Source organism: Phasianus colchicus, chromosome 2 (genome assembly GCF_987193195.1).
Source record: "Phasianus colchicus chromosome 2, bPhaCol1.hap1.1, whole genome shotgun sequence".
Lineage (NCBI taxonomy): Eukaryota > Metazoa > Chordata > Aves > Galliformes > Phasianidae > Phasianus > Phasianus colchicus.
The window spans coordinates 38639973-38667386 of record NC_143437.1 but is presented as its reverse complement, the minus strand read 5'-3'; the positions used below and the strand labels follow the sequence as shown (position 1 = coordinate 38667386).

The window sequence follows — 27414 nt, the reverse complement described above, 5'->3', positions numbered from 1 at the left end:
TGCAAAATGACACCTCCTAATTGGTAAGACTAACTCCAACTTGTTTCTAATAGCCCCCAAAACGGGTATAAATCTCTACAAATGGTTTAACTTGGACAAACTTTCACTTCATGTTTTAAAGAATATTATTGCTAATGACTGGGAGTTTTACATTGTATCACCAGTTCAATGGGAAGATAACTCTAACTGATTATTGTATCTGTTTTATTCAAGTAAGGTTTCAAACCTAGAAAAAATGAAGTCAAAAGACAGACTAACCACGCAAAAAGAGAGTTCAGCCTTATACCATGCACCAGTTTTACACAGACGTGAACTTCCTTGTCCTCCTTTGCCATCCCAGAATCCAATCACACACGTAAGCCACATTGCACAGAAATATGAAGGATTCACTGTAGGGAAACAAATGTAGCTAAAGAACATAATGAAATGGGTCAGAAGAAGGTTTTTCAAGTTTCTAAGTCCAAAACAGATCCAAATTGCCTTTTTGTAAGTGGTTTCTAATGTAATTCATGAAATTAGAATATAGTTTGCACTTTCTCTCATGTCAAAGGCTGTCACAAAGCAATTTATGGCTAGAGAAGTTGGCAAGGTAATGGGGGCATCAAATTAGCTCTGCAAGGAATCCACTCCAGTGACCGCTGGCAAAAGGTGCTACTGGCAAGACAACAGTCAGAAGTGGGGTTAGGGTAATTATATGAACAGTAACTGGGCAATTGATTAGCTACCTGCCAATGTTTAAATAACTTACCAAGTACAGCAACAAGAATCCCCTGCCAAAGTGAGGTTTAAGATGGGAAAAACATATCTGTTCTTTGTATGTGTGTGAGTGTATGTGCACACAATCATTACAGAGTAAAGAATACCTTAAAAATGTAACTATCAAAGTTCTTTAAAAGCTGGATTAGTGAGAGATTTTGGCGAGACACAAATAGGAAACTAATTTGAAATGATTCTAATTCCCAAAATATCATTTTAGAAATGATTAAGACAACTTTATCCATGTTTAAGAAGCTCTGAAAGCTTCCAAGACAAGGACTGCTGGTAAAGGTAATGACTTCTATTCATCCAACTATTATAATATCCAGTGGAATACACATTAACCCTGACAAGCTGGAGAATACTCTAAAGATCATATCACTACAGAGTAGAGCCAAAAAGAAGCGATGACAGTATTTGAAATCAGCCAATACCTTCCAACAATATTGTTTCCAATGTCAAAGAGCCTCTGCAGAAAGCAAGCTTTAGTCCTTCAAACTTGGACATCTGTTTTGTGTGGCATCTTTTAATCCATTTTTATTCTTTCAGGTTGTCTACCTAGTCCTTACAGCTCAAGAAAGAGCAAGAAGCACACAAAAGCAAAAAAACATAACACCAAACCAGTTCTATGAGAAGGAGGCAATGTTAAGACTTTGCATTAGTTGTGATAAATGCATTTCAGAAGCCATGCCAAGAGGATCAGATTATTATGTTCACAGGCCACAGAAATACTACTCTGATTTCAATTCCTACTAATTGCTGTTGTGGAATGCCATATTGGTTAAGATTTTACTGCTAGAGCAGACAATAGTGGGATTCAGTAGATAGAAATAGTGAGTTATAATTTGAATTTAAGATTGTTAATCATTAGTTAGTCTGCCTCAAGGCTTTATTTAATGGCTTCTTTCAAGTAATATTTAAATACTTCATAGACTTAAATACTTTATCCAGATTTGTTTGACTTATTCAAAAGGTATTTACCTTTGGCCAATTCACATGCCACTTAAATTATCCTGGACTGACCAGTCCATATTCCCTAATAAAAACCTCCTTCTGAATTGCACTGCTAGCCAAAAGGTGCCACAGTCCAGTGTGTGCTGGCACCTCTGCTTTTCTGCTTCTATCAATAGCCCCAGAGCCAGAGACCTCTTGCCACCACCGGGGTAGGGCCAACATCTCCAAGTCTTCTCAAAGAGGAGCATCAGGGCACAGCCCACATACATCTGGGCTTCACTGACTCAACTCAGTCTGATGTTTTTGCTTTAGGAGAAACTTTATCTAAGTACTAGAGACAGAGCATGATGAGGCGAAAAATGTTTTAAAAGCTTATACTCATCTACTCAGATCTATGTTATCTATTTTCTCCATAAGCTTCTGAAATCTGGGCTCACTGAGATCAGAACTCTGTTTCTGCTATTCAGTAAAGATGCAACCCTCTTATATCCAGGCATTAATTTTTCCCACATCCTCTGAGCTCATAAGATTGATTTGGATGACTTGCATACACAAATCTTTTTATACTCACATAAAAGTACTGTCAGAGTTATTGTCTTGTCTTTACTTAACTTTCTGATGGGTCTGGAGATAAGTTAAGGACATGACAGAGTTGCGTTTCATGTCTATTTTCAACTACCCTTTCATAATAGTAGCACCTCCTGTTGGTACAGACTTCTTGCACAACACAATGAACAATGTGATAGACAAGCATGTGGGGTATGTAAGTTATACCAGGAAGTCCTCCTATCCTTCACAATGAAAGCTCAAAACATGATTTGCTACTGATTTGGGGAATGTGTATTATCACTTTAACTTACCAAACATCTCTGTCAAAGGAGGGCCTACCCTCGAGTGAGTAATTTCTCTGGAGAGCTTTCCACAGAGAGATAGAGAAGAGAATGTAACTGAAGCAAATGCTGATTATGCCTTTGTTTGTGCTTTGTTTTATTCGGTGAACTTGCCTTTTTCTTCTATAATAAAAACAACTTTACCTGAGAACTGTGACTATTTGGCTTACTTTTAGCTATGGACAAGAAACTAACCTGACATAAAGTGCTGCGCATGCCTGCTGGTGGAGGTAGGAGGGAATGGGGAAGGAGAGATGCCTCATTCCAGAACTGTTTTTAAGGAAGACTTTTTCTCTATTTAGGCTATAGACATTCAGTATCATTTAAACGCAAGCTTACTTGATGGTGAATAACTGAAGAGAAAATGAAAACCCTCTCCTTCCCAAGCTACCCTTCAATCTATGCACTGATGCTAGGAACTGCCAGTTGAACAAGTGTAATTAATCTCTCTGATCTAAAGATATTACAAACTGTTCTTGCAAAACTCAACTTTGGGCACACTTCATGTTTCCTGGTCCTCCTTCCTAGTGTTTCTTGTGAATTTCTGCTTTGTACTTTCGTTTATTACTCTTCTGTTCTTGGAAAAGCTCTTGTTTTCTGCATTTCTATTCCTATACAAAAACAGTAAAGCAGTGGGAAGGCTCAGTGATCTTTGCTGTTTTGTTCTGTACAGTCTGAACTGCTACCATATTCCAAGATTTCCAACAAAGGTACTGATCTAAGTTAAATAAACGTAAATGGCTGCAGAGAACATCTGAACTTGCTTTTACTAACACCACTTAACAGACTCCTTTATATATAATTCACATTTCTAGAGGCAAACCACAAACTAAAGATCTGCATTTAATGTAACACAGCAAGACATAGATGTAAGATCACAGATGATACAGATGTCCACAGATGGACAGATTTAGAAGGACTGCATATTAGAGAAGGAAGATTGTCCTTATTTGATAAAAACAGGCTAACTGAAAGCTGTCAGGAGACCTGAAACTACTTATGCATTTAAGACAGATTCAGTTCACAGTTACACAAAGGGGATGGGGATTGGAAGGCATTATTCTGTACTAGATAGAGGGGGGGAAAGTTGTAGGACTTACATAAGTCCTAACCAAGATGTTTGATTGAAACTAGACTCTACCATGGCTTGCTTTCCCTTTCTGCTGAAGAAACATAAACATTTATTACAGATGAACTCAGATATTTTTTTCTTCATCTAGTGAAAATAAAGAGTATTCTCATGTATCTCATAACAGCATTTTATCTATAATGCTAGCACATTCTTAACATATTCTTGAGGTTTTCAAAAGTCTCCACTGAAAGCCAAAAACCTTAAGAACAGTATTTATTATTAATACAATGAACCCTCCCATCCCCTCACTCTTACAAATGATCTATAACAATATGAAAAATATATTATTCAATAAAAAATACTTATGATTAGTTAATATCCTTTTTACAAACATGCATAACAACATAACACATCAGACAGCAGAAACCACAGTAGCAAGCCTGGGATTTGTGCAATCACTCTGAAAAACCTTAAGAAAGAAAATTGTTCAGATCACTTTTTTAGACTGGCAAATTACCATTAAACATTTCATGAAAGTTGAACAGCTCTGCAGCTTGAATTGAGAGGAAATGGTGTCAGTAGCTGATACTGATAGGACCCAATAGGTAAGGGAAATGAGTAAAACAATAAGGCTGAGAAGATATCTGGTAACAGTCTCACTTACTTTGTTTTATTCACAAATCTCACTTATATTGCCACACTTGACTTTGGCTATTCCCATAAAGTAATGGAAATCACACAGGCTAGTTCTGGTTTTCATTTTCACTTTTCCACATCAATACTCCTACAAACCAATTGCTGTTCTATTACAGAATAAAAATGCATACTTTGACATCTTTGAATAGGTTAATACATTTATTCTCCAGTGTTCTTCTTTCACACACACCTTTCAAATCTACAATCTGCTTCATAGCTTCCAGCAATGAAAACTCAGTTTCTAAAAATAAGGGTTTACTCACTGAGCATTTGAAATACAATCACAGTTTGATAGTTGATGTCGAAAATTTCCTTCCTTCTGACAGCCAGCCTTTAAATAACAGGATCTAATTTCCCCTTCAGAAAAAAAAATATATATATAAAAGAAGTCAGTTACATGATATGATCATTTGTTTTGCAAACAAATTTATCAAAAAATATTAGGCAAGTGTATGAATATAAATCAGGTTTCAGTTTGCAAACTAGATTTATCTTAAAGTTCAGAAAGCAAATTAACATTCAAAAAACTGAAAACTTTACAGAAAATGAGACAAATTCAAGTGAAATTTTGACCTCTTCTTCATAACTAAGCACAAGAATCCATGATAGCAAAGAGAAACCAAATCAAAACATCATCCATAGAAACATATTCATAAGAGGCTTATGGACAACACTGTCATTTAAATGCATGTAAGGTAAATAGAAAGACCACCTATTAATATAAGTTCACTGTAGAACAAATCTTTTCTTTCTGCTCAGGGAGGTGAGGTGAAAAGGTAAAAATAGCGAAAAATTCTGCTAAAACCAAAGGCACTGCACTCTCCTTTTGCACAGCAGGAAGAAATGAAGAGACCCTGTTAAACTCAAGCCTGAGGCCATGCTGTTCTGCTGCTCTCAGCCTCACTGCACACAAGGAACTGTAGGGCTGTGAGCAAGACCAGGAAGAATCAGCAGAAAAACAAAACACTGGGATTAGGATCCCAGCTGCCATGAATACTCATTCACACTGGTTTTGAAGGCAGCTTTAAGGGAAAGTGTGGTGGCTGCAATTCAAAAGGTGTTGGCCAGGACCTCACAGGGCTCCATGCAGAGTTCAAACAAACCACCATCATGCATGTTATAGCTTCAATCTCTAGTAATAGCTGTGGAGCTATTCTGCTCCAAGCACAGGCTTAAGACCACTTCTCCAGTTAATTCACTTGAAAGAGGAGGCAGATCAGGACTCTGAACAAAAAGTAACCACAATGTCATCAGAGATTTCAGCCAGCACCAACTTAAACTCAGCTGGAGAAGACAACAGTAAAGAGCCCACCCCTCCTAGCACAAAGGCTCTGTGTTTGCACTTCTTGAGGATGACATTTGGAAGATAAACTTCTGGTATGTATGGCAGTGTACAGACTTCACATCTGTGTGGCTGCATTTTGAACACCCTAGCTATTGCTTATCTGATTGTGCATTTACTGATATGACTAAGCCATCTTCTTTCACGCACCCAGAAAACATGCAATCCATAACAGGCAAGATGAGAAGCATCCTTTTAAGAAGACTAAAATTTTCTATAGAAATTTCTTCATACATTACAATTATTCCACCTATAGAAACTCACCATTTTCATCTATGAACACATGCATTGCATCCACGGATAGCTCATCTTGTACAGACGCCTCAGGTCCACTTATTACTTGCAAGACAGAACTGTCTTGCTGAGAAGTTACTCGGTAGATTATCTGCCTTTGCCTGTTGCCCTGGTAACTTGACACAAAAATGTTTCAAAACTACTATGAGGAACTTTTTTCTTGTTCTCAATAAAACAGAAAGAAGGAGAGGTTAATTAAAAGTTTATGTCATTTCTACTCAATGAAACAAAACAGATTACATCATATCTTTGAAGTACAAAATTGTAAAGTAAACTGGCCTTACAGTGCTGTAAATTTGGCAGACTCTGGTAGTACTGGACTAGTACTAGCACGATCTTGGCTTTGTACATCTGATCTTTCCTGCTTAGGAAGTTGCTCACGGTGCTTTTCTGTTCCCATCACTTCTTCTTTTCTCTCTGTTGTCTGGCTATCTGGAAAACAGGGCAGTGAAGTAGAGACAGTCTCCACAGATGACTGTCAAGAGTGTTGCTCATTACAACTGCACAGAAATATCTTAAAGAAAAGCTAAAACAACAGCAAACACTACTTTTAGAAAAAACATTAATATGACTTATATAATATTGTTTAAACAACTTACAGAGAATTTTGGATGAGGAGACATTCTGACCTGATAAGCCAACACACTGTTTCAAGAAAAGGCTGCACGATACAAAGGACAAATGAGTGAGAATTTCATCTTTCCTTCTCCTCTTCATCCAGAGGAAGTAATCTTCCCTGACCCACAGCAGTAAGAGTCTGCCTTCTTGAGAACTACAACTTGTTTCCCAGCTATGCATACTGAGAGCAGAAAAGCAGCAGCACTGCCTCACATACTTTTACACTCACTCCCTTTTACAAAAAGAAGGGAAGCATCTTCAAAGGAATTAAAACTGGAATTTGCAATGGAAACTACATAGCTACTCAACTTCTTTTCCTTACCAGTCACACTCCTGATGCAGTACAAAGAAAAACAAGTTAAATAATTTCACAGAAGCTTTTTCCCTATGTTTGGAAAATACTGAACTATAGATTTTTAAAACACACACAATGGATTTGTCCTGTTTCTACTACACTGAATATACCAATTTAGATCACCTCTTTCAAGTGATATCATTTATATATATATACATCGTTTATTTCTACATATAAAAAATTTCAAGTGATGGTCTCTTTTAGTTACTTATGCTCACACTGAACAGCAAAACATTTTGCAATTCCACTGCAGGATTTTCAAGTGCAACAAATGTTGGTTTCATCACCACCATAAGTTGACACACAACTAAATATTTAAGAAAAAAATGTTGTGCTGCTAGAGATGCTGCAGTGTGTCCCGTAGCTTCTTTGCTTCTTACACTTAGCAAGGCATATGGATATGTACTTACCCAGACTTCTTGCAATATCTGCTGCTTAAGCACCTAAGAAATGTAATCATCAAGGAAAAAAAACCCACAGAAATTCCATTTGCTAAACTCTATTTCCTTCCAAAACAATTACCATTCCTACCTGCAAGAGTCCCCAGTCAAGAATCAGTGTTATCATAGCTAAGATAATCTAAGCATAAAACAGGTTCAAGGTTTCCAGAGAGAAAAGTACTATCTTTCATTAGGCCAAGAGACACCATTGAAAAGAGCAGGCAGGTTTTTGGGTGCACAGACCTTTCAGACCCCGTCTGTGATTTTTTCCAGCCACATCAGCTGCTCTAGCAACATTTTCTTTTTATAAACCTACCTGCCTTTAGGAATTAGGACATCTCCACACCAGTTTCAATTCACAAGACATAACCTTTGAGAATCTTAAAGGCTCAGACAACAACACAAATTCCTCAGCCTCACTGCACAACCATAGAATCCCTTCTCTCTGGAGATAATGCCCACTCAATTGTCTTTATTAAGAAAAGTAAAATCCAGAATACGAATAACTTTAAGTGTACCATCACACTTTGACCCCAGCAGGTCTTGGCCCTTAGCACAAAGCACAGCAGGCAGTATGAAATGTGAAGAACCTCACCAGGGCCACAGACCACAATCACAAGCCTAACCAGATAGGGCAGAATGAGCAGTAGAAATAAAGACCATATAACTCTTGCTTGAAACAGCAGCTCCTTTGGCTCCTGCTGAAAAATTTTTAAAATGTCATTAGAACACTGAAAATGTTCCAAGTCTTGTATCTCTTTAAGAAGCACAAGGGATTTTGGCTTCTTGTGCAGTACTGTGAGTATAAGCCTGGTTTAGGGAAAAGTTTTGTGTCTGTTATACGGGGAGACAAACTTCAATAGGTCTTCCAGACCTACCTTCTCTTATTAAAACAAACAAACAAAGAAAAGCCCACCAACCTGGTTTTTTTTTTGTTTCTTTCCTATTTAAAGATTTTAATGCTGTCTTAAGCAAAAACAGTATCTTATTTAACCATGAATTAGTGAAGCATCCTCTAAATCATGCAACTACCAGAAACCATAGACATCTCATCAAAATCATCGTGCCAAAAGTTTGGGCTGTTCAAGCATTAATAACTGATAGAGATCAGAAATTGTGGTTTTAACATCTAATTGGTCTCACATTGCCCAAAACTGGCTCTAGGGTTGAAACAAAAAGATTTTTTAATTTGATTATCTGGTGGTTTCAGAAGAAGTCTCTCATCCCCATTCCAAACCGCAAACCTTTCAGACTTTTTTCCTGCAGTAGTAAAGAGTCACGATAATAAAAACATAAACAGCCCTGCTTCTTACAGGCTTTATATGCCAATCAGTCAACACCTCAGTAATGAGTACTTCCAGGCCTGGATAGATAGGCCCTATGGGTTTGTGACTAGTTTTCATAAGCACTCATTTCTTCCAAGTGAATTACACAGAATTTAAACAGAGATAGGGATGTCTAGACAAGGAGTGTCCTTGTGCATAACAAGCTCCATATCACCAAAATGCTTTCTGGCAAAGTTTAACATTAAGCTACTAAGAGAAATACAATGACCAAAAGAGGAGTAAAAGCATAACACACAGCACAGCTGCACATTCACTACAGACTTTGGCAAGACATGGAGCCAGCAGCACTGCTCCACAGCTCTGGTGTACTTGTAGCCAGGCAAGCAGAAGCCCCAGCCACAGACTTGGGCTCAGCAAACAACTTGGTTGTGGATCTGGAAGTTACACGCCACATCTCAAGTACCAAGATTCATCGCTGTGGTACTGCGTGCAGATCTGGGCGCCACACTACAAAAAGAACACTGGACACTCTCTAGTAGTTCTAAGGAAGGCTGCAAAGATGGTGAAAGTTCTGTAGGGCAGGTAGCACTGAGAGGCCCCTGGGTGTGCTCAGTCCAGAGCAGAGGAGCTGAGGGGAGGCCTGATGGCAGCTGCAGCTCCTCACAGGGAGCGGAGGGCAGCGCTGAGCTCCACTCTGTGTGACAGCGACAGGGCCCGAGGGAACGGCATGGAGCTGCGTCAGGGAGGGCAGTGGGGGCTGGGGACAGGTGCTGCACCAGAGGCGGTGGGCATGGAACGGGCTGCACGGGGCAGTGGGCACGGCCCTGAGTGCTGGAGTTCAGGGAGTGTTTGGACATCGCTCTCAGACACAGGGTTTGGATTTGGGGTGGTGCTGTGTGGAACCAGGAGTTGGGCTCAATGACTCTTGTGGGCTTCTTCCAGCTCAGGATATTCTACAATTCTATAGCTACGTCATGCCTGTGGAAGGATGGCACAGAAGAGTCCTGTACAAATGCCTAGGTGGAGGTCTGTATGCCTGTTTTATATTTTAGTTGAGCATAACATGTATCATGGTAAAATCCTTACCAAGATCACTGGGAAGAGTCTGACAGCTTTACAGCTTAAAGTGTACAGCCTTTGTAAAAATAGTTATCAAAATAAAACAACAGTTTAAATTTTTTAGTCTCTGTTTTAACACTGCCTTAAATTTTATTAGGCAATTAGAATGAAGTTTCCTTGTTCAGTAAATTTTATTCAGCATATTTTTATCATTTTGTGCCCTTTCTCCTGTCTCCCAGATGTTTTTCCCTCGTCTTTTACATGCATATCCCCATTCCAATCTCCCCAACTCAATCTTGCAAGTTAAAATGCCACTGCTGTCATAATTTCAAACGCCATCTGTTTTGAAATCTGGTCAAGCAGAATTAAGCTAATTAAGCCCAAGCCTCTTCTGTTCTTTAATTGCTGTTGCAGAATCTACTTCTTCCCACAACACTAAGCTCCAAAATAGAAAGTTTCACTCTGAACTGCATTTGTTGCCTGCTTGGTTGCAGAAATAACTAACTTCAAGTCACTCTATGCTCTTGTCAGTACTCAGAATGAAACAGCTCTCTGACTAACGATACCTCCCCTTCATATCTGTGGATAACATATTATAGACTAAAACCAGACAATTTAATCAACCTTCCCAAACCTTCCTTCATCCTTTCTTCCTTAGTAGAACCTTGCACGTGTCCAACCTGCTAGGTTTACATTTTTGTTGCCCTTTACTATGCTGTAATTAAAAAACATTTTAAAAAGTAGTTTTGTGACTTCTATACATCATATTATATACTTTATATGCAGTCCGAGACAATTCCTCAGAGCAGCCCAAGCAAGTAAAAATGTTGGATACCCATGAAGCTTTTGTACTTAATCCACAATTTATGTTTGCCTACTATGCTAGAAATACATTTAAAACAAACAAACAAACAAACAAAAACAACAAAAACACAGTAGTAAAGCTGGTTACTCCCGTACATCAGCAGCGGTCAGTAAATCTGATGCAGTCCACAAATTGCTATAAAAGTTTGCCACAGGCAGTGAAGAAACACATGAGATTATCCATTAATCAGGATTAGCACATTAATACTGAAGCAGTAGGAAAAACTATTGGTTCTCACTGTGCCTGTTACAGGACAGGGAAGCTTAAGCACAGAAGTGACTTGCTCACAATAATCACCAATAAGGCCAATAACAGAGCTGGAAATAAAACCATGGTTTTTGAGATCTCAGGTAAGTAACCTAATCACTAAAGCTAACAATGTCAGAATGCCAATCTCTGAAATACCTTCATAATTTCATTACAGGTGTCAGCCTTGCCCTTGAACACACTAACATCACTTAAAAAGTCTGAAATTTTTAGGTCAAAGCCGATGAAATCTGTTTACAGCCTAAGCATCACACTGAGCAAAGTGAGTTCTGCAACGCCCCTCAGCCTTCATCCAAAGGGGTTTTGTGTTCCAGGTGCCTCCTGCCCACTCCCCTGCCCCAGCCTCACACTGCAGCTGCTGTTGGGACTGGTGGCTCGATGCAGAAGATCACTCTGCCCCATGATTACACAGCAGGCTGTAGCTCTCTTTCTTACACGTAGGGGGAATAACTAAGTCATCTAAAAATATCCACTTAAGTACATCTTAGTTTTTTATAGGAGCAGTGTAATTGCTAGGGATCCAAAAGAACTAACTCAAGGTTGTGGTTTCTGCACTGACCAGGATGATGAGTGCCTTTTCTAAAAAGAGTCTGAAAAACATCTCAATTCAGGCCACATGGTCCCTGTTCAGGTTCCTCCGTGCGGGTTCCCACCACTCCCACAGCTGGCTTTGTCCCCTGGTGATAACACAGTCTGCTCCAGATTCCAAGTCACCTGTGGCAGAGGGGACATGGGCCCTTATCCCGCACAGATCGGGTGTGCAGCTGCTCTTCCACTGCTCCCCAGCATGGCAGAAGGACACAGAGCAGACCATAAGCCCAGTTTTCCCTACACAATACAAAGGATACAGAAAATTTGCAGTTGCCCTTCCATAGGCTTTCATTATGAGGGCGGTGAAAAATTGATTCAGAACTGGAAGGACAGTGGTCCAAAAGGAATTTTTAGCAACAGTGGCAGTGGTACTTTCTCACAACATAGAAGAGATATCATGTCAACAGAACAGCAGCAGCTCTTAAAAGCTGGCTTCTTTACATCCTGTATTTAACACATTAAATCTGGCATCCCTGCCTTATAGTGTTAAGAATGCTTTTATTTTCTTGTACTGCATTTTCCTGAGCTGCCTACTGGCAAAGGGTTTGCTGGCTGAAGATGATGCAACTTCTGTTTCCACACAATTTACAAGTGTGTGGAGGGTGCACACATCAAACAAAGAACCATCTACAACATTCACTCACTCACTTTCAAGACTGTTCTGATTCATAAGTTTTCCTGCCTTCTCCAAAATATGCAAAACATCAGCCTTCTTCCACACAGCTCCAAATACACAGCCTTCCAGGAACTTGCCAAGTTTCTCACATTTCCCAGTAAACACCTTTGTGAGGTGCATTTCATGCTCCCTTGGACTAGACATCTGTTATTATCTTCTGCCAATTAAGTGGTTTGCAAGGTCAAAAGAATAAAGAAACAAAAAGACAAACAACCTCCTCCCTCAAAACAATGGGTGCGTAGCTTTGCCTTGCTCTATATTGCCTCCCCTCTATTACATTTTTTTTTGAACAACCACTTTAAAGCAGGAATAAATGTTTATTCAGATCTGCTTTAAAATGATCTTTTGTTAAAAGCACATTTGTAATTGCAAGGCTATAAACAAATTAGAGGCTTTCTCATTCCTAAAATCAAATCTTACTGCGGGGAAGCTGCCTGTAATGATAGTAATTTATTTTTGCAAAGAGCACATTCCGACTAGGCAAGAAAATAAATAAAGCCTACTTGCTGTAAATAGCAACTGTCTTTGAACTACATCTCTCCAGCTTAAGAAGTTTGGACTGAGTAGCCTTTTTCCCACAGCATCGACATGAGCAGACACCACACGGTGACAGAAGCCACTGCAGTATCACTCCCCTACCTAGGAGGGCATTTGTGGGTCTCGTAACAGCTCAGAATGCCCCCCAAAAAGCACAGGGCAGCTTAGCTGTGTATAGATTAACTCCAATGCCTGACAAACATATAGACTTCAGAAAACGGAAAGGTAAGGAATTCACATTTGGCCACTTTAAATATCAGATTGGTTTGAAGAAAGGTGTTGAACCCTCACGTTTCCCAAGGACTTTGGGTTTGAATAAAAAAGAATTTAGCTTGCCAGATCTAAACTCTAATAACTATAAATGAATCAAGTTTGTTTTGTATGTCGTCATAGAATTTATGATAACCTGACTTATTCTGATTGCTTTCCTTTACAGAGACAGTTTTCCCCTCTCATATTACTCAAGGCATTCATCTGGAAGCCATTCAATTCCATAAATGTGACGTTCTGAAATCACTAGTGTTTCCCATATAATGAAAGTTATAATATAATATAATGAAGTTATAATATAATATAATGAAATAATATAATATAATGAAGGGGGGAGGGGTGAGGTAGAGGAAAACAGATGTCTTAGAGCCAGTCTATGGAAAGGGACACTGTTTTGACATGGAGAGAACCTGCATTGCTAAGTATCAGTAAGTTCCCCAAGTTTAATGCAAAACAGGCATTTAGTTTGCTTCCTCTTAGGCTACCTTAGAACAATCTATTACAGCATTTAAAGTTTACAGAACATTTTGGAAGAGAATATAGGCTGCCCCATTTTACTTTGGCCCAGATCTTCTAAACCAGGAAATAGCAGATCACTTGTTAAGTACTCCAATACTCCATGCAGCTCCACTGCACCTCATCTAGCATCCTCACGAAACAGGCCTTCTAGTCTTTTTTACACAGCTGCTAAAGACATTACAAATAATGCTTCTTCCTAACAAAAAAGAGTCAGAGTTTGGTGACAGCAAGGAAAATGTTGAGTAAAACCAGATATTCCTAGGCTAGAATTATAAACTACATTGCATACACGTTTTAAAATGAACTGATAGCAGCTTTTTTCTTTCCCTTTCTTTTAAAACATAACTCTTTTTATTAAATGAAAAACTGCATGGTAAGATACTATTTTCCTTTCAAATATTCTAATGTTTTCAACAAACCCCACTGACAAACTTTCTTCCACAAGCCCAAATATTTTAGTCTTCAGCAACTCTTACCTACTGAGAAACACATTGGAATGTGATTGTTTTATTTTTAACTACAAAGCAACCCATATCTATAGAAGAAGCTGAGGAGCACATGCACACGAGTTACTTAGAAGTTGGGTCACCACTAGTGACAAATCCAGCTTTCTACATACTCAGACATGCACAGATGACTCTTTAACATGCACCTTGTAAGAGAAGGTACAAAACTTTGCACAATTTTTTAAGAATTCTTTTTGATTTTTCCACAGTCCAGGCCTGTCACATGCAAGGTAATCTAGCAAAGAACATTTGATATGGACTAGATACCTACTGAGGTTAGCATTAGCTTTTTCAAAAGGTGGCTTTAAGAAAACGTAATATTCAAGAAATTGCAGCTGACAGTATCACACTTTCATGAAATCACCCTGTTCCAACCAAGCCCAGCCTTCCATCAGTTAATAACAAAACCAGTTCTCCTCTCTGAATTCACTCTACTGCAGATCTCAGGCCAAGCTGCTATAAACAATGTAACTAATCTCAACTTCCTTATTCCAAAAAATGTAAATCATGCATCATACCTCCAGCAGGGATGTTTTCTTTTGTAACCTCCATTTTGACAGTAGATTGATTAGATGCCTTCATCTTTGAGGTATTAATGGATTCCAGAAGGGAGACAAACTCTAGAAAATTAGACTCATTAGGCACCTGTCCTTCTTTAGCTTCCAGATCAGATTTAGAAGTAGGTAAAGTCTTCTCTTTGTCAGATGCCTCCACTGAATTCTTACTTAAAAGCACATCTGTCCCACTGTCTACACTCAGCACCCGCATGTGCCTCTTTTCATGAGCAGTTCTACAAGATTGAGGATCTAAGCTCTGTAGTTCTTTTGAACTCAAACCCATGTTTTGGACATTTTCAGAAACATTCTTCTGATTTGAATCTGAACAAGTGTTCATTTCTGAAGGAGCATTTACTGGATTGCTGTGTTCTTTTACTGCATCACCAGATTCATAGCCAGAGCAATGGTTGGACGACAAATCTGTCCTCAACATTTCTGGAGTTCTTTCACTTTCACTGATTTCTGGACAGTCGTTACCTTTACTGTCATCAGACAAATCAAAAGTTATAACAGGAATTCTGAGCTGTTCATTAGTCTGCTGACTTTGCCAATCTGCTGTGATTATACCGGACTCAAGAGCTGAGCTCGTTCTCTCAGTACCCAGAGCCCTCAGATGGACAGAGCCTGCTAGGTCACTGAGGGTGCTGTTTGGTGTGCTGCTCATTGTGATGACAATTTTAATAGGCTCACACAGCTGGTCTCCAGGAAGAGAGTTGTCAACAATTGCAACAGCAGTCTCACTATCCGAGCAGTCAAGGTCTTCATTGGTACTATCAGCACTGCAAGAACTTTCCACAAGCTCAGGATCTTTGGTTGCAAAAGCACTGCACTGTGGGCAGTTACTGGTAAAGCTTGCCTGCAGTGAGCCATCTGGTAATTTCTCTCTTTTTTGACTTCTCGGATTACTCAAATGGTCTGAAATAACTGAATTTTCACTGTCCCATGGTTCCAAAGAAACTCCAGTTCTTATAATATCACCTTGTGATGAAGAAATATTAGAGAAATTTTTAGCTACATCTTTGTCCATGAGAATAACTTGTGATCCATGTTGCTCATTCTCTCCGTTTTGATTTATTCCAGTTCCAGAAAGTGTTTCCACAGCAGCTGGTTTTGTCACTATTGCTGATGTTGTAGAACCTGAAGCAGAGGCTGAGGAAACTGGTAATAAGTCTCCTTTGATACCAGGTGAGGTAGATGAAATTGGTGGTACAGACTGCTCTTCTAATACTGTAATCCCTAATAAAAGATGTAACATGAGTTAGGTTTTGCAAACAGGATCACTATACATTATCAAGGTAAAATCTTTAGCTAGCAAAAACTGTAAATAAGTCTGCAGTCAGAAGATGTTTAAGGGCTTTAAGATGTTACCTGAACACTGGCTTCCCCTTTTAGCACATTCCAGAGACACAGAGCTTCCCAAGAGCATGGAAGGAAAACTCTTTAATCTCTCTCTATAAAAAAAAATGGGGAAAGCTACTTGCATTCTCACCAAAAGGCTGTAGTCCAAACAGCTCAACTGACAGCTGAGAAAGCTTCTGTGAGAACTCCCTTAAGATTTTGTTATCTTGAGCTTTTCCATTCAGATTCTAACATGAGGCATGACAGATCCTGCTGCAGGGTCATGTGTCTTTTTTTTTTTTTTTATGGCAAGCAAAGATTAAATAAAAGTTTAAAAGGAATTATTATGCCTTTAAGATACCTTTGAGATCTTCAATAGTTTCCCGTGTTGGCAGGTCCTAAAAACAAAAAAAACACACAAAATTGGTAAGGCTATATATTAAATTCTGTTGGAAGAAAAGAAATAGATGTATTGCAACAGATCAATGCAATAGTTAACTAGTTAAAGATCAATTACAGTGCTGGTATTTAATACAATCATTGAAATTTGGATGTGTACCTTCCACAAAATACAAAGGGGGGTAGGGTGATGGAGATGGTTATAGAACAGCAATGCTCCAAATTGCATCGTTGTAATTGTGTGTGTTAAATCTGGGGAGAAAGAAAATTGAAGATTTTATTTTTAAAAACATTCCGCGGTCCCTAATCTAGACCTTCTTAAAATAGTTCATCTTTTCCACTTCTCATTTTAGTGATTTAAAAACATGTAGCTGAAAAAGTTTGGTCTCCAGTACTTGGTAGTAATTTCTCAAGAACTAGAGGAGGAAAACATTAAGTTATCCTACAGTCATTCAGATTGCAAGGAAATTACAGAGGTCGTTTAGCCCAAACTCTTTCCCCCTACACACACATACTCAAGGCACAGTTAGAGCAAGTTGCTCAGGGCCATCTCCAGTAGAGCTTTGAACATCTCCATGAATGGAGATTTCACAGCCACTCTGGACAACCTCTTCCAGTATTTGACCACACTTACAGTTTTAAAAAAACGAATAAATCTCTCCTTTTTATATATATATCTCCAACTGTACTCTCATCCATTGTCTCTTAGTCTTCCACCTTGGTGGTGGTACCTCTAGGTGTGCTCAGTCTTCTCCATATCCTTCCATTAGGAAGGTGAAGACAGTACATTCTTTTAGTGTTACACAGATTTTAGGACATCTGCCTGTCCATCCAGTGCTTTATTCCCCAGTCATCACTGCCGGTGGCCCTTTGCTGGATTCTCACGAGCAGGTCAATGTTTGTTATGCAGTGGAGAGTCCTGAACTACACAATACTGCAGAGAAACATTCTAGGAGCAAGAACCTGAATGGAGAACTTGCAAAAAGTTACTGGGAAAAAATAACATGGATCTTTTCAGGCTGACATGCACCAAAATTAAGAGGAAATAATTATTACATCCTACTATCTCATAGTAGCAGCCTAGCAGCAAGAAGAGGAGATTAGGTTTGACTAGACCCAAACTACATGTTTCGAAATGGGAGACTCAGACAAGTTTCCCGGAAAAAAAAAAAAAAAGAGTTTGCAGACTGGACAAATACCAGAATACTGGGGACCAGGACAAAAACAAGGTGGAAAATATTTTTTTTCATACAAGAAAAATTGTTAATGTCTGTGAATCATACAGATGCTACAAAAAGGTAGAAACACTCCAGGAAATGAGGAAATACTTTAGATTCAGAATAGTTTGAAGTAAATAAGGACACAAAGGGGAGAAAAAAATGAAGACAATGAAGTATCAAATAGCTACTTATTCAGAGATCACTAACCATCCTCTGCACTGAATGAGGCAGGAGTCCTGTAGAAAGAATAGTATGGGATCACATAATTAAAGATGTTATCACAGTGTACTTGGGGAGTAGCTTAAGATAACACCGATAGCATTCATTCTGTTTCCTAATTTTTGTAAACTTTATTCTTCAAACTTCTCATGAGTATCCCTTATTTTTCTTCAATAACGTCTACAAAAACCACTTTCATCACTTCATACACTAACTGATTTAAAAAGCATGGCCAGTAGCGTGAAATCTATGCATTTTTAACCTCATGTAACTTAACTCCTAGATTTTAATCAGATTTTATGTTTTCTTTAAGTATCAAACTGTTATTTTATAACCATAAGTCCAGTTACACAAAAATAAGTTACTAACGCTTCAGGAGCTGATTCCTTCTCAGGGAATGAGAAACTGCTCTGACTGCATTAGCTTCTTCTTTCTCTCAAAGCAGACTTGAAAACTAGTTGACCTTAGCAAGATTTTCAAGTCATTTAGTATCTATAGAGCATACAAACATCTCTCAAGATTTTCAGAACTATCTTCTGCAGGCTCAGCTTTGTAAAAAACTTGTGGGACAAGGATAACCAACAGCTGTAGTTATACAGAGTATCCTTCCAACTTGGAGCAGACCTGCTTTCAGTCAGCAGCATCTGACTGTACGAAAAACCATGTGATAAGAACACATTGTATAAAGTGAAAAAGTTACTACCAAAAAGCATACTAACCACTGCCCCAGATGAGCTCTGTGAGTGAAGAGCTTCTAGCCTCAAACTGTCGTGTATTGTAGGGGTAGAGCCATTTTGGTTGGTCTCACCAATCACACCGTTATCCCCAGTGTTATTGCTGAAAAAGGGAAAAAGGAACCAAATTATTTACTTACCTCCCACCAAACAATTGTTTGAAATGCAATGCATAATGTCTAATTCACATAATCATTAGACCATAAAAAGTGAAGTTGTTCCCTTTGACTTTATTAAAAAAATTACAGGCAGCTAGTTAATCATTTTCTTGGTGGATGCATTCAGCTATTCACTATTCTTTTTAAACATTTTCTTTTAGGTTTTCCGTGGATGTAAGCAAGCATTTTTGGACAAGATGTACTATTGAGAATCAACGTGTTCTCTTTCTCAGGTATAATGCAATAAAAATTTACTTGGAATAAGTAAATAGTAAATCCCCATTGTGACAAAATGTTAAAAAAACATTTTTTCCCAATTTCAGTTTTAAAACCCTACAGCTATATATAAGCTATAAAATTATTTTTCCTGGGGGTCTCAGCCAACTTTTTCTGTAGTTAGCTGACTTCAGAAACTTGTTCAATCAACATACCAAAGCCTGTTTAAAATCTATCAGCCAGCTAGCCAAGATATTCTTTATTTTCTGATCAAGAGCTAAGACTGCTGTGTCTATGACCTCCCATATGGAAAACCTGAAATGACTTTACAGGTTTTAAGAAATACTACTTCTAATTCTTAGTCAAAACTACGGCAGGACAATGAAAGTTAATGAACAGAGAAATTGAGATTCTGTTTAAATTTGAGCCAGCCTAGAACAGATGAGCCTCTCAAATTACTGTATCAGACATCTGTAAATAGGAAATGGCTTTGTGGGCTAGTGAGAACAGAGCCTGAAAGGCATCATTCAAACTAAAGTAAATCCTTTGACTTACGAGAGGCATTTCTGAGAAGAACCTTGGTACAGGCAGACCTTGACAATACCAGCAAAGTCGCTGCTAGGAGCATGCCAGAGACATGCCAAAAACACACGAGAACAGCACTATCGAGGTACACAAACAAACCTGACACTGCACAGCTTGCACAGAGCCAGTGGTAGCAGAGTTTACCATAGCGACTGTAAACGCACCAAAACCAGAACAAGAAGTTCACATACACAGAGCTCTCAGTTGGAGCTTGGCAGCTTTAACAAACTACTCCATTTAAGCTATGGTTGGACATTTTATGCTGCAGCCACTGCTGGATGTACCATACCTCAGGTTCTTTCACATCTGTTGTAGAGCTTGCAAACAATGAAAGCTGGCTGCCAGCTTTGTTTCTATGACTCAAGCTTGAAAAAACGGCAAAAAAAAAGTCTCAATTTATTCCAAAAAGTTTCCAGCAAAATATTCTACATAGACAAGATTCTGGAAAATCTTTGTTCTAGTCTACAGCCAACATTATTTTTTAGCTTTAATACCATATCAGCCCAGAAGCAGACTTATTGACTGTGATTATTTATTTGCAGTACAGAGGAAGGGCTGGAAATACCTACCCAATGACCTGAGAAATAAAAGCGGCTCTAACTTTACTCTTGAAGAGTACCACAGAAGAATTATGGCAGTCAGAAAAAGGAAAACAACGTACACATCTAGGCTTGATCAGAGGATGTAAGCTGTTATAAGCACACAACATAAATTTGCACTCAGGCTTTCAAAGCCATGATATAAAAAAAATATTTTCTTTGCCAACAGATGCACATCATTTCCTAGTTCCTTCCCAGCAAGTTTTATATGAATTTTCACCACTTTCCCAGAAGTTGTAATAGGAACAAAACACACTTTTCTTTCTGTTGAAGAAACAGCTCTTTTCTCTCACCCTCAAAATTCTTTAGCATAGGGACAAAACCAGGAAGAACCTCTGTTCTTCCTTCAACCCTTAACACTTCTTTAAAAACTCCCAGGTTTTCTCCAGGATCTGTTAGCCCCTCCCAGACAGGTCTCTTCCCTTCACATGGTCCAGTGGCTGCCCCACCCCCAAACCAGGTGAGCTCTGCCTACTTCATTACAAGCATGCAAGAAGCACTGAGAATAAAAGCACTGATAAGGGTTATAGAAGTGCCACTCCCCACAAAATTGTAGGAGTTTTCTTGCTGTCAATGAGTATTTCTGCTGCGCAGGACAGTGCAAACTTATCAGTTATATACAATGTACCAGCAACATGTAATGCAAAGCTTACCTATGATTTGAGGGCTGAAGAACCGTGTTTTCTTTTGGGACCTCTGCATCTTTACACTGCCTTCCATTTTTTCTTGGGACCTGTTGTTGAATTGCTTCGCCTTTATCAAACATAAGGTGCAGACGGTAACTGATCACCTTAATTGCTGTGAAGAACACTGTCACTAAGCTGCAGTATGCAAAAGCTGTAACTGAATTTGCTGGACAAGCCTATAGAAAGGAATAATAAAGACATCATCATACAAGTTTATTATAAGAAAATGCTGCTAAATTGTTCAAAGACAATTTCATTTTTTCTTATATATATTTCTAATTGTCTGTTATTTGTACCTCTACTGAGTTTTGCAGACATGAGAAGTACTGTATCTCCATACAGAAGTCTTGAGTTCTACTCATCAGAAAGTTCTAAACATTTGCTCAGATTTCAAACCATTTATTCTCCTTTTGATTAGAAGAAACTATCTATGGATAGTTTCTCTTATTAATTTAATCACAAAGCCAGTAAAAGCTCACAATTAACAAACAGTGTTAGAACACTCACAAAATACCCCCTTCCAGTACTTGAAGGGAGCTTATAAATAGAGGGAGACCAATTTTTTACATGGTCTGATTGTGAGAAGACAAGGGGGAATGGCTTTAAAGCAAAAGAGGGAAGATTCAGATTAGATATGAGGAAGAAATTCTTCACTCTGAGGGTGCTGAGGCCCTGGCACAGCTGCCCAAAGAAGCTGTGGATGCCCCATCCCTGGAGCACTCAAGGGCAGGTTGGATGGGGCCCTGGGCCCTGCTGGATGGCAGCCCTTCCCACAGCAGAGAGGTAGAACTGTATGGTTTTCAAGGACCCTTCCAACCCATGCCATTCTATGATTCTATGAAAATTTCCCACTCCCAGGACAATACAGCTTTTCCTGCATTATCAGATACAAAACAAAAGATTAATTATCCACAAACAGGAAACTCCTTTTGAAAAAAATTGTCATCCTACCATTTGTCAGTTATGAGAATAATGCTAAAAACACTAAAACATTGTAGTTTTGTTGCCTTTTTTTTTTTTTTAAACACTTCACAATGCCTCCTATTGCCTCTACTGCTGAAGAACTTTAAAAAAAATCAGGATCAGTCAAAACAAGTAAATGTAGTGCATTTGGAGAGAAGCAGCCTCTTTGCATGCTTTTTTCCTAAAGTTCATAATCGTTAATTTGCAGCTGTCTGTGTCTGCTGATTTGGGATGGGCACCATATCTCTTAGTCATTACAATGAATTATAGTTCAAATACAGACATCAGTACGTCACGTCTGTGAAGGAACAGCACTCTCCTATGTAAATACTTCCTTACCGTAAAGAAAAATTCATAGTAAATACTTCCAGTTACATCTGAAGGGCCAAAATCTCCATATCTATGGACATGAAACATCCTGACATATGGTTTTTATTCAGTTGCAGTCTCACAGAGAGATGCAATTTTGTGCCCTAAATCTATAATTGTAAATACCAGCTTTGGAGATCACGGATCATTTGAATTTAAAAATCATTTCAGACTCAGAAATAAACCACACTGTGCCCACATAGATAAGGAAGGAAAGGGAATTAAGTACATTTACTTCATCTCTAAAACAAGCCACTGCATTTATCTTCATGTTGAAATGAGTATGCTGAATCATTTCTGTGTTATCATGAGCAAGTGAGCTGCTACTCCTCTGTTGCATTTGGCTTTCCAGGTAAATTCTTTCTTAAGACTATTCTGATTCACATAGAATCACCAAATATCTTCAGATGGAAGGGACCCAACTCCTCCACACAGGACCACCCAAAAATCACAACTCTGATTTCTCACAGTTTGGGGCTATGACCATTGCCCTGGAGAGCCTGTCCCAGGCCCCAACCACCCTCTGGTGAAGAGCCTTTTCCAGATATCCAGCCTGAACCACTGCTGAATTTATTATATAAAAGTAGAGAAGCTATCTAGCAGGTACATATTACTAACAATACCTAAGGAGAAAGATATTACTTTCTACAGATCGAGTCTTAGCTCGTTAAGAGTACTTCATTCTACGTACATATGCTACATGTACACCAGAGCTCAGCATGCTCTTTGGTCATTTACTGTATCTGGGCCAGAAAGAAGACGTATTTGCAAAGCAGTGCTCTCATGGTAGAAGGGTTGGTAGAATTTGTTTTTATGACTAAAACGCAAGTTTGCAAAACACAAGTTAAAAATCACTTGGTTTCACAAAAAGAATGACAACCAAATGTCTGCAAGGATTTGTTTCCAAAAGGTATGTTCACTTCCCGGGAAATCTCTTCAACTCTAAAAGCATGGACTGCCCACTCAACGATAAATAACACCTCAGAATGAGCCACCAGAATAGAAGGGCTTTATAGGTGAAACCTATAAAGCTTAATACATTTTAAATGAATAACGTCACGAGGACACAACAGAAATAAACTTCTAACAAAACAGACTACGTTTGCATAGGGTACAATACAGGAGAGAATCGCCAGAAACTCCTGAATTCCTAAGTGAAAGAGAGGACTGATTCTAGCTAACACCAAGTGCTGCATGTTCCCATCCCTGCCTTCTGATCAGAGCTCCTGGATACACTTAGTGCCTCCCCATGGTCTGCTTGCACATCTGCCCAACATACAGTGCTTCCCACGGGGTTCATGTTAAGCATGCTCAGAATTCAAAATCTGCCTACAAATATACATATATAAAGGCCAGCATATTCTTAATATTCTGGATCTTGGAAGAAGCTAAGTAGCTGGCAGCTTGCTCCAATTCCACACAAGGAATTGGAAGAAAGATGAAGGTGAGGATGGAAAGCCTTGGACTTTCAGAAACAGGCCTCTTGCATAAGGGTAGAAGTGTCATCTGAGTGCAGCTGGTGTTCCCAGGTATGGATATGTGAAATCTACAAAAATTTGCCTGAGCTAGGGGAAATTAAATTACAGACCACTGAGGAATTATATGATAGACTCACTTTTGCTGTACTAGAGTTATTATTAGCCATGTTTCCTACAGAAATTAGGTTTTATAATCACACCATGTGCCTGTTTGCTCATCTCTCTCCAGCCCTGCTGCTGAAGAACTTTTTAACTCTTTGGCAACTGCCACCTAACTTCAGTAAAACACATCCCTCCTCAGAACAGACCAGTAGCTTCCAATATCAGAACACTGTGGGCCACAGGCAGACACTCAGGTTCACGTGTTTGAAATGCCACCTGGCTTACTGCTGCAGATGCAGCATAGTTGATGTGCCTATGCAAACAGGACGTCTGCCTGGGGCTGCTGTCAGCCCACAGGCCACTGGCAGGGAAGTGGCCAACTTCTCCCCATGTCTACTAACATTATTTGGGTAGCACAAAGGTGGAGGTGGCTAAGGTATGTATTTCCTAATATAAAGACACATAACCTTTGACCAAAATAGCACATCTGGTAAATCAGACTGAATAATTAAGTTGTATAGACCCAGATGTAACCCACCTGATGCATCTAAAGGCAGATGGTACATTGCCCTCATCTCAGCCTTGGTGTGCTACAGCACAAAAATGATGGAAAACATGCAGTCAGTCACTACAATGAGACTTGGTGAAGAAAGAGTGGGATATACCATAGCACTGAAGCTAAAGATACACTGATGTTTCTTTAGCTGAATTAACATCTAAGAGATGTCCCTAACGCAACACGGAAAAACAGGCAGCAAATCCCAGGGGTGTAAACTCAGTTTCAAGAGTGCATTCTATCTCCTAATAAATATGGTAAGAGTAGTGTGGTTTATCTATCTATTCCAGTGATACGCATATCCTTACTGTTACAGAGGGTGAAAGTAGGTTAAAGTGTGGTCAGCTGGGACTGGAAGCAGCTGACACACTGCCAGCTTTATCACAGTTTACCTCTGAGTAATTTGTTTACGTGCCCACGCCCTTATACTGCCACGCTGTATTTATCATGGTATGACTTGAAGACCTAATGTTCAAATGCTTCCTGTCTAACAAAAGACAGAAACAATCACTAAGCTATCTCAAGGGCTCACAAAAAGGCAGGTGTACACTATCTTGAGTCTTCTAGAACAGGCTATAGCACAATCACCCCCAAGGCCATCTCTCTGCTTTATTGGTGTTGTACTGGTGCTGACTTCAGCCAGGTGGCTCTACTTAACAGTGTCACCAATGTCACACATACACACAACACCTGGGAGCCCTGTGCTATTTGTTACTTTATTCCACCAAATCATAATCTATTTTGAGATCTGACATGGCAAGGTTAGAAGTTAACCTAATAATATTGAAAGTTGATTTTTAATAGCAATGATGTTCCAAGTAGTTTTCAACGTATATTTTTATTTCCATATCCTTTGCTACAAAGGATAAATGAAAAAGACAAAACACAGAACTGCATTTTCAGGAATGGGGAAGTTCACAGGGGAACAATTAGTACCAAAGTAAGCTGTGCTGACAATGCTAGAGAACAAAATCCTCAATTCACACAACAGAAACAACTTGATACTATAAGCTCTCCAATGCTACTGTCAGCACATCTCAGCTGAGCTGGTGTGAAAAATCTAAAAGCAGCTGGGTGAGTTTTGCTACTTCATTCAAATCAAACTGTTTCACGGAGACTTTCAGACTTTGTTAAAGGTGTAACTGAGACAATCCAAAGCAAAGGAACGTTTTGAGCAATAGCACTCTGATTTATTCTGACTCCGCCATTTCAAGAGATATTTGTGACTGCTTAAGTTGATTCCAAAGTGTGTAACATGAGTTCCACCCCAAATGTCTCCAAAGATTGTAAGTAAAATTCCCCAAAGAAATTCTTTAATTAAAAATAGAGGTTCAAGTTTCTAAGTGGCAAGAATATCTGTCGTGCACAAAGTTTACAAAGCCTAACTACTTAAAAGCATGAAAACAAATACTTGAGGACATCATTACTTGAGCAGGCAACATCATAAATGCATTATTCTTATCAAGGATAAAGAATTCCCATAGTGACAGACTAGCTCAAGAACACAAGTCCTTCATTTAACCAGATGATTCATCAGAAAGCCAGCCAGTCTGCAGGAGCACATCCATCAAGACAGACAAACACAAAGCCCAGAAGAAAGAAAAAGAGAAGTTAAACAGATAAATTTGGTTTTCTTCTTCACCCTTTACATCATTTCTTATGTTTTACGTTTGCTTTAAGCTACAGCGCCCTTTTGTGCAACACTATTAGTTCAGAAATTTCCCAGAAGGCAACATATACTCTTTGAGATATATACCTGCTTACTCTAGCTGGAAAAGAAAGTCAACCTTCACCTTCACTTTTTTTTCCTCATCTTTTTTTGAAAAATCATGCATGTCACTTTGGCAGCAGTTCTTAGCACATTAAGCTCTTGTTGGCTCACAGAGGACAGAGACTCCATCCACCAGAAAACACAGTAACCTTGGTTTAAGAGCTCCACAACCCACGCTTACCGGGATCGAGCACAATCCACGTCAAAGGTACAGCATACTAATACATTTTTAAAAACACATAACTGACTTCTCACTGGAATTCCAGAGAGACTCATGGACTCTCTTTACAAATCAAGGCCATCTCTAACCATAGAATCATCTGAGGTGGAAGGGACCTTTAAAGGTCATCCAGTCCAATTCCTCACATAGGGTAAAAAGACCTGCTTAGGATTTTTATCCCACTCAAAAAAAAAAAAACAAAAAAAAAAAACAGCCAAGCTACACACTTCATAAAAATCAAGTTGAGTCACTGCAAGAGCCTAACAAACAGCAATTTTCACCTAGAGAAATAATGCTAAGTTACAGCCACTGAAGAGTTCACCAATAAATGGATGCAATGATCCAGCAAGCTACTTCCCAGCTTTCCCCAGGTAGGGGGAAGCACATCAAAACTGAGTCAAACTACCAAGTTTTCATGGAAAAAAACCCACATTAAAGTTCCGCAAGCAAATCCCAATTAGTAAAACCGCTGATCTGTAATGCTTAGCACAAGGTGAGCTGCGCGGCACGAGGAGCAACGCGACTCGCCAGTGACATTCAGGCACTCGACTTTCTGCCCACATTCACCCCTCTCGGCTGGTCAGACCAGGGCGGGCGGCAAACAAACGGGGTTCCGAGGAGCCTCCTCAACCCCCCGCCTCCCCGGGCCGCCCCAGCAGCGGGGCGCGGCCGCCTCGGGCGGTGACGGCGGGGACGCGGAGCCCTCGTCCGAGGCCGCGCGCCGCCTTTGCCGCCAGGCCGAGGTGCGGCGCGGCCCCAACCCCCAGGCCGCTCCCCGCGCCCCCGCCCCGCGGTGCTCACCAGGTGCATGGCGAGGGGCAGCGTCAGCAGGAAGAGCCACAGATAGAGGTGGCAGCTGTTGGTGAAGGCGCCCTGCTCCGGGTCGTGGTACCAACCGCCGGTCAGCGCCGCCCACACTCCCTGCCCCACCAGCCGCGCCGCCGGCGACACCATGGCCGCCCCCCGCCGCCCCTCAGCCGCCCGCCGCCGCCGCCGCCATGCCGGGCGCCGGCGGATTCTCCCATGGTGCCCCGCGACGCTGAGCATCCCGCCCCACCCCGGTCGGGCCGGGCCTCCCTCCGCTCGGCCCCGCCGCCGCGCCGATCCCGGGGCCGCGCCCGGCTGCCGGCAGCGCTGAGGGGCGGCCGCTGTGGGCGCGCGGACGGACGGCGCCGCGGAGCCGCGTCCCGGAGCGCGGCGGCTCGCAGGTGCGGGGAAGGCCCGGCCCACCGGGCGGCACCGCGCTGGGCC

At 40.1% G+C, this 27414-nt stretch overlaps 1 protein-coding gene across 5 annotated transcripts in view; it reads right to left on the bottom strand.

Moving 5' to 3' along the window:
- Window positions 1–27210, bottom strand: part of PCNX2 (pecanex 2) — a 149198-nt gene extending 121988 nt beyond the window's left edge. For 3 of the 5 annotated variants that reach the window (XM_031591892.2, XM_090135414.1, XM_090135417.1), the window contains exons 1-8: window positions 26965–27210; window positions 20672–20880; window positions 18446–18563; window positions 16250–16286; window positions 14512–15786; window positions 6289–6436; window positions 5975–6120; window positions 4632–4725 (exon numbers count right to left, since the gene is read on the bottom strand). In XM_031591892.2, the coding sequence (XP_031447752.2) occupies window positions 4632–4725; window positions 5975–6120; window positions 6289–6436; window positions 14512–15786; window positions 16250–16286; window positions 18446–18563; window positions 20672–20880; window positions 26965–27210 (2273 nt within the window). Of the gene's footprint in view, window positions 1–4631; window positions 4726–5974; window positions 6121–6288; window positions 6437–14511; window positions 15787–16249; window positions 16287–16447; window positions 16928–17714; window positions 18365–18445; window positions 18564–20671; window positions 20881–26964 lie in introns of those variants that run through there. The other 2 variants (XM_090135416.1, XM_090135415.1) reach the window with 2 other exon arrangements.
- Between the last annotated feature and the right edge of the window lie 204 nt (window positions 27211–27414).